This window comes from Letharia columbiana (assembly GCF_014066305.1).
Source record: "Letharia columbiana isolate WasteWater2 chromosome Unknown Sc0000002_s0, whole genome shotgun sequence".
In the NCBI taxonomy this organism is placed as follows: Eukaryota; Fungi; Ascomycota; class Lecanoromycetes; order Lecanorales; family Parmeliaceae; genus Letharia; species Letharia columbiana.
The window spans coordinates 1,451,140-1,464,518 of NW_023501038.1; the positions used below are offsets into that span (position 1 = coordinate 1,451,140).

Here is a 13,379-nt window from a genome sequence, read left to right on the forward strand (position 1 = left end):
CGTTACTCTGAGCAAGGGTGCTACTCGTAAACCCCGGCGCATCGGCTCTTGGACAGCAAGAGTACCAGGATATGAGAGTAATGTAAATGTTGCAACGAGAAGTATTTATAGAAGCTGATCACCCTGATTATCGTAGCATATGTTGTATGCTCGCATTTTGGGTGACCCTTCTCTATCAGCCCAAACCGCACCCTAAAAGCGGCAGCCTCTGTGCACCTAAAGTAATTGTGCTCGTGCCAAGACTTCTATTTCCGCCAGATTCGCGCAAATCAAAGGAAATATATACCCTCGTACGCGCTTCAAGCTTGATAATGCTTCCAATCCAGCGACGACTACGATGGTGGATTGTCCCATATGCAGCAAGCACGTGAAAGAGACAAACATCAACTCACACATCGACTCGGGTTGCGTATCCTTCGTTGACGAGCAGAATGCAGCCGGGGGCCCTCAAAATGGGACGCCCCAAGTCGCGAGCTTCTTTCGGACACCTTCGAGCAAGAGGCCTGCTCCAGCTGCGCCCAGTACCAAACTCGTGAAGCAAGAGTGCTCTTCCAATACGAATGGCACCTCTACAAATGGCACCAAGCCATCTCTCCCGACACCAGCGAGCAACAAACGACCAGCTCCCTCTCCTTCTCTAGAGCTTGAGGATGATTCTCGCCCTTCCCGAGTCCCAACATCCCTTTCTGACCAGCCGCCCTCCAAGCGCTCCAAGCCAAATGCCCTCCAGCGTGCGGCTCCTCTCGCGGAGCGCATGCGCCCTCAAACCTTCGACGATGTATACGGCCAAGATCTCGTCGGCCCCACCGGCGTCCTACGCGGCCTTATCGAATCTGACCGTGTCCCCTCAATGATCCTTTGGGGCAGTGCCGGCACCGGGAAGACAACGATAGCACGCGTGATCGCCAATACGGTTGGCTCCCGCTTCGTCGAGATAAACAGCACGAGCTCTGGGGTGGCGGAGTGTAAGAAATTGTTCGCAGAAGCTAAGGGAGAGTTGGGTTTGACGGGCAGGAAGACTATCATCTTTTGTGACGAGATACATCGGTTTAGTAAAAGTCAGCAAGATGTGTTTCTGGGCCCGGTAGAGGCGGGGACCGTGACGCTGATTGGGGCTACGACGGAGAATCCGAGCTTCAAGGTGCAGAATGCGCTTCTGTCGAGGTGTAGAACGTTTACGCTAAGTAAGCTTATGGAGGGGGATGTGGTGGCGATTTTGAAAAGGGCGCTGGATGTTGAAGGGCCAAGCTATGAGCCGAGCGAGTTAGTCGACGAAGAATTGATACGGTATCTTGCCTCTTTTGCCGATGGAGATGCGAGAACGGCACTCAATCTCCTCGAACTAGCTATGGACTTGTCGCATCGGGCAGACGCGACGAAAGAGATCATCAAGGCTTCGCTGACGAAGACGCTGGTCTATGACCGGTCGGGTGATCAGCACTACGATACCATCTCGGCCTTTCATAAGTCTGTGCGTGGCTCCGACCCCCACGCTGCGCTCTGTACGTATCTCCGGAGCCCATGTTTCCCCTTTTGGAGCAAATCTTGAGTCTTGACAAATGTGTTGGGCGTCTTTACTCTCGAGATATGTTTAAAGGCTCGATATACCTCCTCGAATAGGTAATACTGACGGCGAAATTTTTAATCTAGACTATCTCGCTCGGATGATACAGTCGGGCGAGGATGCCCTCTACATCGCCCGGCGGATGGTTGTCATAGCCTCGGAAGACATCGGACTTGCAGACAACAGCATGCTCACGCTCGCCACGTCCACATACACGGCGGCGGAGAAAATCGGCATGCCAGAAGCAAGGATAAACCTAGCGCACTGCGCCGTTGCGCTTGCGTCAAGCCCAAAGAGTACGCGCGCGTACAGAGGACTAGGCAATGCGATGGCCGCTTTAAAGGAACCAGGAGTAGCTGCACTGCCGATTCCGATACATTTAAGGAATGCGCCCACGAGATTGATGAAGGAGATGGGGTATGGAGCTGAGTATAAGTACAATCCTAGGTTTGTGGATGGAAAGGTGCAGCAGGAATACCTCCCTCAAGAGCTGAGGGAAAGTCTTTTCTTAGAGGAAAGGGATTTGGGGACAGAGATTGATGAGGCCATGGTTGGGGAGAGGTGAAACCATGCTCGGTGGCCGAAGTGATTACTGTAGCCGTCAATGCCATGCTTAAAAAGCTGTAGCGACACATGGCTTGATTCAGCAGGTTGCAGATCAACTCTTAAGGCTCTGGATCTCTAACACCAAGTTTCAAGCGGTTACCGAGGCTGAGCGAATGCAACACCTGCTCACCTGATTCTCAGAAACGGAAGTTGCAGCCAGTCGGATCTGTAGGTCAATGCTCTACAGCGGCCCAGACTAATAGCTGTCAGTTCCAGATCCGTCCTTGATCAGCATGAAGGAACGTATCGATACCCCTCTAATTGAGGGGCGACGCATCTGCAGTTGTGGTCGGTGTCATTACGTATGCTTGCCCCAGCTGTCCAGTAGCAACACTCCCAGGCTTTGAAAGTCTATTGGTTCCTCGTTACATGCGGGTAGTTGCGAGCAGCTGTTGGAGCCCTCAGAGGCCATGAGGCGTGAGCTGTGCCCCTGTTGTCGAAGTATCTCGAATGATTCCTTGAGATCGTCGACCCTCATTCCTACTCCTACGATATTATAAACACGCTAAAAAAACTGCCAATACCGTCCAATACCCCCCACCTTCTACTCTGGGATTTCTCCGAATATTGGGTCGAGAATCGATCTATGTCTACTCAGTAATCTTACAGTAAAGGGTAGAACATTCGACGTTCGTACGAATGTCTCCGTGCCTTATGTTACATTTGTAGCAACTTTCCTTTGCGAAAGCGGGCGAGCTTTCAGCACTGACCTTTGATGCTCCCTCTCGTATTCAAAGGCTGCGCATGCTATCTATGACGCTCACTCGGCGCTTTCCTGCTGCTACCTCTTTCGGAGTTGGGAGAGATGATGGCCCTTAGCGCTTAGGATTGAATATTTAGGAAATGCCGTTCCCTCGACTCCATCGTTCTCTCGCGTCTCCCAGTAAAGCCTTTCTCGCTCTCCTTTGAGTCTCGTCGTAAGGCACCGCCTAGTTGCCTCACATCAACTAGCCATTCGATCCCAATTTCTAAGCAGACTCTACAGAAACAACCTTCACCGCACTACGTTTCGTAAGATGCGCTGCACGAGTATACCCCCCTGCTGACATCCGTCGAATCTTGCATGTTTTGACATCAACGTGCAGGTCCCACGGCGATGGGCGTCCAAAACTCTCCTACCGATACAGCCCTTGAGATCCCAGCTCGAGCTTCGATACAAGCCTCGAAACCTCTTACCCTCGACACCGAAACACCGGACGCGTACGCATCAAAGCCACTATCCCGTCCAGGATTCAAATTTCTAATCGAGACTAGTTCATTCTTTTCGTGGGAAACGTGGTGGATATGCCACTGCTGCGGAAACGACAGGAACTGTATCGGAGTTACTATTACTTGCAGCAGTGTGGGGTGTAACCATCAGCAGTGCTCACTGTGCAAAACTCGCTGAGGTGTCAGAATGTGGGGTTCCCAGCCTCCTCCCAGCCATTTCATTGGTATGGTACATAAGACGTGCTCCAGGGGAGCTTGGGGAGGACAATTCATCCATTCTACACATCACGGAGCCTGGATTTTGACATGAGGTGGGAAATTGCGCGCGTCACGCTGGGATTAGGACTTTGTAGCGACGATTTCAAGGGATGACTTCAAGGGCCGACGTGGAGATGTTCTCATTGAGGGTTGGGCCGGTGGTTTAGTTTGCGTGGTGCGAGGGGCTGTCTTTCTTGTATTCTTCGTGGATCTAGGTGGAAAGCATCTTTAATGCAGTAGAAAGGGGGGTGGTGAAAGATCATGTTTCGGTAAGTAGTCTCTGCAGAGGTAACGAAGACGTAGTAATGAAAGGTTTGAAAGATATCGCCCGTTCATTGCTCTCTACATACAAAAACAGCACCCGGTAGATCTTCTGCAGTAATGTTTGCACCCCCCGATAGCAGCCCAACCACGATCCAACCGCTCCGCCCGCTAGATCTCCCAACCCTGAGGCCAATCCTTCACAGCCTGAGCCTCCTTCTCATCAATCTCCTCCTCACTCCACCCCGCCTTCCTCAATATCTTCCTCACAACCCCATTCTTCTTGGTCGCATACTGCATAATATTCCGACACTCCCCCCCCGACGCCTCCAACTTCACCCTCCCATACTCAACCCTCAGCCCCGGCTCCGCCCGCAGCGTATCCCGCAACGCCACGCAACTCCTCTGCACCACGCTCCCCTCCGCCGCCACGTAAACGTTCCGCTCCACGCGCCCCGCGCCCCCCTCCGCCGCCGCCGCCGCGCGCAGCTTGAAGCTCCAGCGGCCGCGCACGCCGCCGTCGCCCAGGTAGTAATACCCGCCCTGCGCGACGCCGTGCATCAGGGCGCCTTTGAACTGCTGCAGGATGACGTGCTTGGCGAAATCGGCGCGGCGCACCGTGATGAGGACGTCGATGACGTTTTTGCCCGTCTGGCCCGGCACGGCGGTGCTGCCGACGTGGGTGATGGCGCGGTAGGCGATGGGGGCGCGGGCGAGGTCGGAGGCGAGGTCGGATTGGATGGCGAGGAAGGAGGTGGGCCACGTGGGTTGGTATTCGTAGATCCAGATGTCCATGGTGCTGTGGGTTGGTTATGAAGGGAGGTGGGGTGTGTGTGCGGTTTGTGGGGGCTTTTTGTTGTGCAGGGTTTTTGTTGGTGCTTGAAGACCCAGGTTTTTTCAGGCCTGTGTAGGGGAGAAGAGAGCGCTGTGCTTATGATGAGGCACACGCTTGTCTTCTTGTTCCCTTTGGTGGTATCTGATAGCTAGGTCTTGCTAGTACATTGGTTGTACAAGTATTCATTGATGCAAACAAAGCATGTTCTTCAATGCAATTGAATTTTTAACGAAGATGAAGACAGGGAAACGACCTTGGCTGACTCATAGCGCTGGGGACGTGTGAAGTAGGTACCCTTCGTCTTACCCAGTTCTCCCTAGGGTCTGCGGGGTCTTGCGTTCACATGTCTTGCATTCACTTCAAAGAATTCAGCGATGCTTCATACAGAGGATCTGGTAATGAATGTTGATAGTGCAGAGACGGTTCGACTTCCGGATGATTGACTCAAGTAAGTTCGTGATTGATCCAAGGAGTCACGGTATTTTGACCCTTTCTAAGACGGGGGTCCAAAGGTATCTTACGACCAAGTAAGTTTTGAAATTCGCTCGGCTTAGTTGCCTACAGTTGCGGCTGCAAGGTGGTCAAAGGAGCGTGCGAGTCCTGGGTGGAGAGTTTTTCACAAATTGGGAGGTTTCCAGCAGTCATGCAGTCGTATACACATCCAAAGACGTAGGTATGCATCCATATATACTTACAATCACAGCTTTTCCTGGCATCCACATGATCCTATATAGGTATGTTCATCTTTCGACCTCATCTTCATGCGCACTTCTGAAATCGACAATTAGAAACAACATGTGAACCAAGTCAACGAGACTGCGTAGAGAGCAACGAATACCACTACTGAGGTACGCGAAGGGAAATTCAAAGCGGCCCCACTTTCCTGCTGTGCTGAAACCTGATTGCTACTGTTCGTCAGAGTCTACAAACGAGTTTGTCCCTGCGCTACGTCTTGCGCATAGCCCGTCATCGAGTAGCCCGGCGGTGGTGTACTAGCGCCCAGGATATCGGCCGCGATCTTTTCAGCCAGCGCGTAAACAGTAGACTGAGGATGCCCCAGTGGGAGGAATGGAAATGAGCTGGCGTCCACGACGCGCAGATTCTGCGTCCCGTAGACGCGTGCCTGGCTGTCTAGCACAGCCATGCTGTCGGAAAAAGGGGGGGGGGAAAACCCCCCCCAAAAAAAAAAAAAAAAAAAAAAAAAAAAAAAAACAACATCAACGCGATTCGACAGAATGCATCCCATTAAGCCACTTCAAGGATAGACCAAGGTTGCGGCTGCGCGAAGGAGCGGGCAAGCTATGCGGCGAAGTAGGACTGAGCGTGGTTGGTGCCGAAGGTACGATCGTCGCAGTACTTGGTGTATTCTCAGAGCCTACCGAGATTCAAAGGGGGGTGACAGGACGGCAAATGCTAGCCGACAGGGAAGTAGCCAAGCGAGTGGGGCCAACCAGAATCAAGGGAGCGCCTTTGGAGGAGAAACAAGTTCGCATCAAAATGCTGAAAAGGGGTATGATAGGAAAGGACAAGAAGAAACGGTGTTGAACGCGGCAGAAGGGAGGTTGGTGACGGAGCGACGTTGTCAATAGATATCTTCCACGTCGTTACGGATTTCCTCGTGAGCTAGCTGCATACTTTTGGCTGCGTCTGGATCTCCAACCACGTATGCAATGTCGCCATCGCTACGAACCGTTCCCCCAAGGCGGCAAGTTTTTGCGTAATGATTTTGCATATCTGATCAGGACATCCGACAGGCAGCGGCTCACTCATGTTTGGGGGGCGCCATCAGCCAGGATAAATCAACTGAGATCAGCCAGGATCACATAAATCGGTTCATTTACTTTTGCCCCGCTCGCGCTACGGTCGTTACTTGTAGGCTCATACTGGGATCTTTTGGATACACAAAGGAGCAGGCGATTGGGACTATGCTCTGGTGTTAACGGCGTTGGGGGTGGCGGATTCGGGAATATTGGTTCATGCGCCTGCCACGATCGTGCTGCGTGGGCTCGGGTACATTATGTTAAAGCGGGCGTAGGATCTGGGAGAAAGAGACAGAGTGTGTGGATATATTTCGGTTTATACAGGTCTGCGGATAAAGAACAAGGATGACCAGGCTCGTGTGGGTAGAAGAGGATGTAGATTCTATGGAAGCAGGATCCGAAGGATCTTAGGGATCCAGCCAAGCGAGCTATGCTATATATGGCTAGAAAGAACAACCCCGCAGGAAGCACCTTCCGACTACTACGGAACAAACAAGACAGAGCCCCAGCGACTATAAAGCTATATACAAATGTAAGTAAAAGCTACTTCTATAGTAAACAAAGCTATAGCATAGCACAGCACCTAAAAAAAAAAAAAACAAAACAAAACCACTACTTCTATAACCATTTTCATGTAATACTACAGAAAGCAAGGACGCTGAAGCCTTCCGCAAGTGCATATATCTCTAAGGAAGCACAAACTTCTCGGGAAAGCTTCAAGCTTGGGGACGTCTGATAGTTTGCTATTGTGGTAATGAGGGGGTAGTGGGATCTAGGAGGTAGTCTATACGAGTAACGAATTTCTTGAGATAATCACCGTAAAATGCGTGTCTGATCTTTCGGCCATTAAGTTATACAAGTGTGAAGGATCTTCCATAGAATCCACCATATCCACTTATTCGGAACGGACCTCTTCAGCGAGCTTTTAGTTTTTCTATATCCTTCTAATATAATATAATTAGATTATCAACATAATACGTAATTTATTTAATTCCCTTATTATATCGAGAAGCTATATTCTTCTTCTATTAATTTAAACGTTATCTAATCATATTATAAAGATCCGCCCGATAAATAAGATATTATTATACGATTTAAGTATAATTAATTAAATTCTTTAGCTAAGTTATCTAAGTAGGAATATTATATTTAAAAAGTATACGTAAGGTAGATATACTAGTAGAAGCTTTTAGCAGCGATCCGAAAAGAATACTAATAAAAGAGATTCTTAGATATTCGATAACTCGTATATTAATGAAATCTTTAGTCTTTAATAACCGCTAATCTCATTTTAATTCGATATAAAGAGAATCCTTACGAAGTATCGCTTTTAGTAGTTTATTATAGATTTCGATTATTCTTATACTCTTAAAAGTATTAGAAGGGCTATATATAACGATAATATCTTCGAATCTCAAGAATTCTTTTAATTTATTATTAAAGAAATATTAATCGCGATCGAGATAGTAGATATAAAGCTTTCTATATATAGTAAAGAATAACTTAAGATATTATATAATATTCTTTATATTAGTAAATATAGTAATAAAGAAAATCGTAAATCTACTTATATAGTAGACTTTTATAAGTATAAAAGTAGATTCTACTTTAATAATCTTAAGTAAGTCTATAAAATTCATTTCTATAAGCTAAAAAGAATATATAATTTTAATAGAATATAAAGGCTAAGATCTAATAGTAGATCTATACTTAGTATACTCGAGATACTTAATAATATACTTCTTAATATTTTATACTTTTTTAAATTAGTAGTAGCTATGTAATCTTATTAGAGTACTAATCTTAGCTTAATATCTACTTTTATTATAAACTTCTCGTAGTATTATAAGTACTTTTCCTTTCAGCACGTAAGGTAAGTATACGTCTCCTCGAAAGATCTATAGAATTATTAGAATATATTATATTACTCGATACTTAAAAGCTTTTTAAAGCAGCGTAGTAGTAAGAGTCGAAGATTCTACGATAAGAAATTCGTAGATTTCGTTAAATTAGATATTACTGCGGTAGGCTTTAATTTAAATTTTAATATTCTTATTAATCTTATTAAAGGCTTTTATAAATAGTTTTATAGCTTCCGTAGTAGAAATAGCTTTTAGCGAGAAAGAAGAAATATTATATAGCGTGCCCCTATTAATAACTTTAAGTTATTCCGATTTAATGAGTACTACTAGAAATAAATTAAATTTATTCTTATTATTCTTTTAGATTTATTTCGGATTATAATTCTTTAATTTATATTATACTTATATAACTATAATATTCTCTAAGTATTTAATATTAAATAAAATCCTCGATAAGTTATTAGTAGCTTTATTTCGAGGCCTAGATATATATTAAATAATGAGATTTAAGCGATAAAGTCTATTAATTTAATATCTATAGATTTTCTTATAAAGATCTAAGTCGAGAAAGTGCGTAAGAGGCTTATAATTAGTGTGTATTATAGTAGACTAATATAGATACTTATATAAGTAGTTATACTTCTTATAGAACGTGATAATAGCGTAGAGTTCTCGCTTATAAGTAGGGTACTTCTTTTAAGTGGGATTAAAGGTAAACGAATCGTATAAGATAGATACTTTTATATTCTTTTCTATTACGAAAGACTTCTAAGATTATAAAGCTTTTAATAATATATCTTTAATTTAAAAAGCTTCTTATAGCGTAGAAGTATAATACTATATAATAGTATATTTAGCTATAAAATAAAAAGTATTAATATATATATAAACGATTCGACTTAAGTTAATATCGTATATGTTAATTCTTATAGTATATTTAATACGTAGGATCTCAAATAATAGCTATTCTACTTAAGTCTATCGCCATTTTACCTTTTTTATAAATCTAAAAAGAGATCTCGTAATTTCCGCGAAGTTCTTTATCTACCGACGCGTAATATCTACAATTTCTAAGAAATCTTAAACTTTCGACTAATTTAAAGAAATAGATTACTTAATTACTTTAGTAATCTATTCTTTAAAAATATAAATATATTCTTTAATAATATAAGTTATATTAAGAATCTTAATTAATAATATAGATAGTTATAATTTCTTAAAGAATAAAAGTAACTTAATTTATTCGACTTTAGAAAGAAGTAATACTATAAAAAAAAAAATAGATTCTCGAAGTTATAAAAGCTATCGAAAAAGTTATTTATATAAAATATAAGAGGCGATAGAATCTTAGTCTCTTAGAATTCGATAAATATAGTAAAGAAGATTCTAAAGAAATAGGATTAAATGCTCTATAAGCCAGCTTCGTTATAATAAAGTCTATAAATTATAATTTCTATTATATTCTCGTAGGTTATATCTAATTAATATCTAAAATAATAAAAATAAAGTAGTATCTATCGTTAGAATATAGAGATATTATAAGATATACGTGCTTTAAATTAGCTAAGAATAAGTATTTATAATATAAATTAAATAGATAATCGTAAACTTTCGAGCTTAGCTCGAGATAAGCTTCTAAAAAAAACTTCGTAACTTATAAATAATTGAAAGTTATTTAAAACTCGTCAGTAGATTTTAGATTCTCGACTTTATCTATTATAATAGTCTATATATTCTACTAAGATAGACATTTATTTATAGACTTAGTAAGTTTATAGATACTACCTTTAAGATCGTCTTAAATAAGCTTTCTTAATTATTACTTCGTATAAGAAGATTAATATTTCTAAGATTTCGAGAAAGTAGGCTTTATATTAGATATAATGCGTACTCGATATATAATAAGATTCGTATAAGGTAAGTCTCTTAGATCTTTCTTATTAAGATATTTATATTAATATAGTAGTTATAATATCTATAATCTCTACTCTACTATAGTAATAAGTAATTCGAGAATTAATTTTAATTCTAGCTTATTAGTCTATTCTTTAAATTCTAATAATAAAGAATACTACGAAAGACTTCGACGAATTATTCTTCTAATAGAAAATACTTACTTAAGAGGTACCTATGAAAATAATAGTGCTAGCGTTCTCGAAGCACTAAAGACTTCGATAGATTAGCCGAGAAAGTTTATGATAGTTACTTACTTTAGTAAAGAAAAAGAATTAAGATTCTTAAAGATAATAATAAAGATATTTAAGAGACTTAAATTCTTAAGATAGACTTCTACGAGCTCTAGCAATTTAATATTCTACTTAAGATAAACTTAATTTACTAAAAATTCTAATACTTAATCTCTTTCTTATCTTATAAGTTATTTCTAGAATTAAAAGAATTATTAAATTCTAAAGAATTAATTTCCTTAAAGAAAGCCTTTAGCTTATCTTACTTAATAGCCTTTAGAATAATTATAGCAAACTTGAAATATATTAACAAATTATAATCTTTGTAGAAAATCATTTCCGAACCCACGATTCTTCGAACTTTTTTTATCTTTCGATTTATCTCTTAGAAAAATAATAGAAAGATAAATTGAAATAAAAGTATCTATAGAATAGAGCTATAGAATCTCGAGAATTAAACTAAGATACTTAGATCTCCCTAATTCCGTAATAAATATAACTTCCGAAGTTATAAAATATCGAATATTTCTTTAAATTCCTTCTATATTAATCGTAAGCTATATTTAATATTCTAATACGATATTACAATAATTCGCTATACGTATAAAAAGGTTTTTAAATTTAATCTTCGAAAGTAAGTAAAGATATAGACCTAAAAGGTGTACTAGTTTAGAAGATATTATATTTATATCAAAACCTTAATTCGTCTAAGTATAAGATTTCTCGAGGCTAACGTTAAATCTATTCAATTTCTTTATAATAATAAAAATATAAAACGCTTTATTTACACCCATAAGAGAGCTAAGAAAGCGTATATACTTCTCAGCTTTTATAGTAGAAGTATTAATATAGAATACGAATATTAACGTAGTAGGGTTTCTTAAAGTCTATTAGAAAGATTAAGATATAGGTACTTATAGTACTAATATAAAAGAAAATATCGATATAGATTAATAAACTTGCGAATACCCTAGAGGTAGTATAGATATCTATAAAATTTATTAGATAAAAGTAGATTAAAAGCTAATTAGAGAAGCTTACGTAGTATTTATAGTAGACTTCGAAGTTTATTTCTTAAGAATTTAAGTATAAAGGCGCTTTAACTTCTTATATATAGTAGGTAACTATATTATAAGATTTATTATATTTATATTAACTTTAATACTCTTAAGTATATATCGAATCGATATAAGAGAATTATATTCTAATCTATTAAATAGACCTATTAAAGGCTAAGATTCTACTTTTTTATTAACTCGCTTCTTATTCTTATATTTAAAATACTTTTCTTTTAAAATAATCTAAGATTAGTATAACTAGTTCTAAAAAGAAGATTCTTAATCTATAGCTATCGAAGAATGCTACGAACTTACTTAGATAAGAACTTACGACGAGTAGAAAGAAGTATCGAGATTTAAATTAATATTAAACTACTTTTACTAATACTAAGATATCTAAAATTACTATAATATAAATTACTATAGTTAAATAAATACTAATTAAGACTTCTTAGACTACTTCTCTTATTATAGCTAAGATATTAATATCGATATTAATATTAGTACTTCTTCTATATAAGCTTATTTATTAAATCTTAATTCTTTATCGAGAAAAGCTTTAGCGATTTTTATATCAGCGGAATAAGATCGATTTAACTTTACTACTCCGAATTATACTAAATTAGAATAAGATAAAAATATAAGAATTTATAGAGCTTAAAGGCGTTATTTAACCCGATCTAGTAGAAGAAGAAGAAGAAGAAGAAGAAGCTATAAAAGGCTTCGGCGAAGGGGTAATTCTATAGAGTCTAGAAGATTTATTAAACTTTTTTAAACCTAACGAAAGTAAAGTTTAACTATAAATTATTTTCGAAAACGAGTATTTTTAAATATAATTACTTTTAAATAGATAATAAGATATTATTATAATTAGAAGAGATATAAATCTTAATATTATACTTAATAGATATTTAATTATTTTTTCTATAAGATTAATAAATTATTTTATTAATATAAGAGTTTTTCGAAGTACTATACTCGGGTATATCTTTTAAAATAAATTAATAGTTATAAAAGCGACTACTAGCTATAGAATTTAGAGATCCGCTTTTATTAACGTTTTCTTTATTAGAATTCTAAATTAAGATCGAAGTTAAAGTAGAAATTAAAACTTCGTATAAAGAACGACGATACTCTAAGAGTTGAGATTATATGAAATATTAAAGTTTCGTAGAAGCCTCTAGTAGCTACTTCGATGAATTTGTATAAAAGAATTAAGACTAATAGTATAAGGATTTCGAAGCTTTAATAGCTTAATAAGAAGTAAATAAAAAAGTCATCTACTATTTCGGTAAGTTTCGTTTCATAAGAGACTTATAGAATTATAGTTAATTAAATCTCGATTCTTTATTTAGAAGCTTCTAAATCTCGAAGTTAATATATTATACTTTTTTAGCAAGATTGAAAATTATATATAGAGATCTATCGGACGATATTATACCTCTTATTACTTTCTTTTAAATCTCGTAATTATTTAATCTTTTAATAAAGGTACGGAGAATAATATCGAGTATAATAGATTTAAGGAGGCTAAAAGTAGCACTAAGAGTAGTAGCGGGTCTATTCTTAATCTTAACTCTCTATATTAAGTTAATAACACGCTTAAAGTAGAAACTAGAAAGTAAGAAATTTTTTAAGATATTGATATAGGTCTATAATCTCGATATTAAAAGAAATTACGCTTACTTTTATAGCTTTTAAGAAAAATTTCTCATAGAATATAGCTCGAAACTATTAAATTATTTGCTAAAAACCGATATTCTCTACTTTAATAAGAAGT

At 38.9% G+C, this 13,379-nt stretch overlaps 2 protein-coding genes across 2 annotated transcripts; one reads left to right on the forward strand and one right to left on the reverse strand.

Annotated features, from left to right (window-relative positions):
- Nucleotides 1-337: 337 nt before the first annotated feature.
- On the forward strand, nucleotides 338-2,129 carry HO173_001395 (uncharacterized protein; the record flags this gene model as incomplete). Its single annotated transcript, XM_037303334.1, has 2 exons — nucleotides 338-1,502; nucleotides 1,651-2,129. 2 exons carry the CDS (start codon nucleotides 338-340, stop codon nucleotides 2,127-2,129), a joined length of 1,644 nt encoding a protein of 547 aa, XP_037169981.1.
- Nucleotides 2,130-4,069: 1,940 nt separating this feature from the next.
- On the reverse strand, nucleotides 4,070-4,693 carry HO173_001396 (uncharacterized protein; the record flags this gene model as incomplete). Its single annotated transcript, XM_037303335.1, has 1 exon — nucleotides 4,070-4,693. One exon carries the CDS (start codon nucleotides 4,691-4,693, stop codon nucleotides 4,070-4,072), a length of 624 nt encoding a protein of 207 aa, XP_037169982.1.
- Between the last annotated feature and the right edge of the window lie 8,686 nt (nucleotides 4,694-13,379).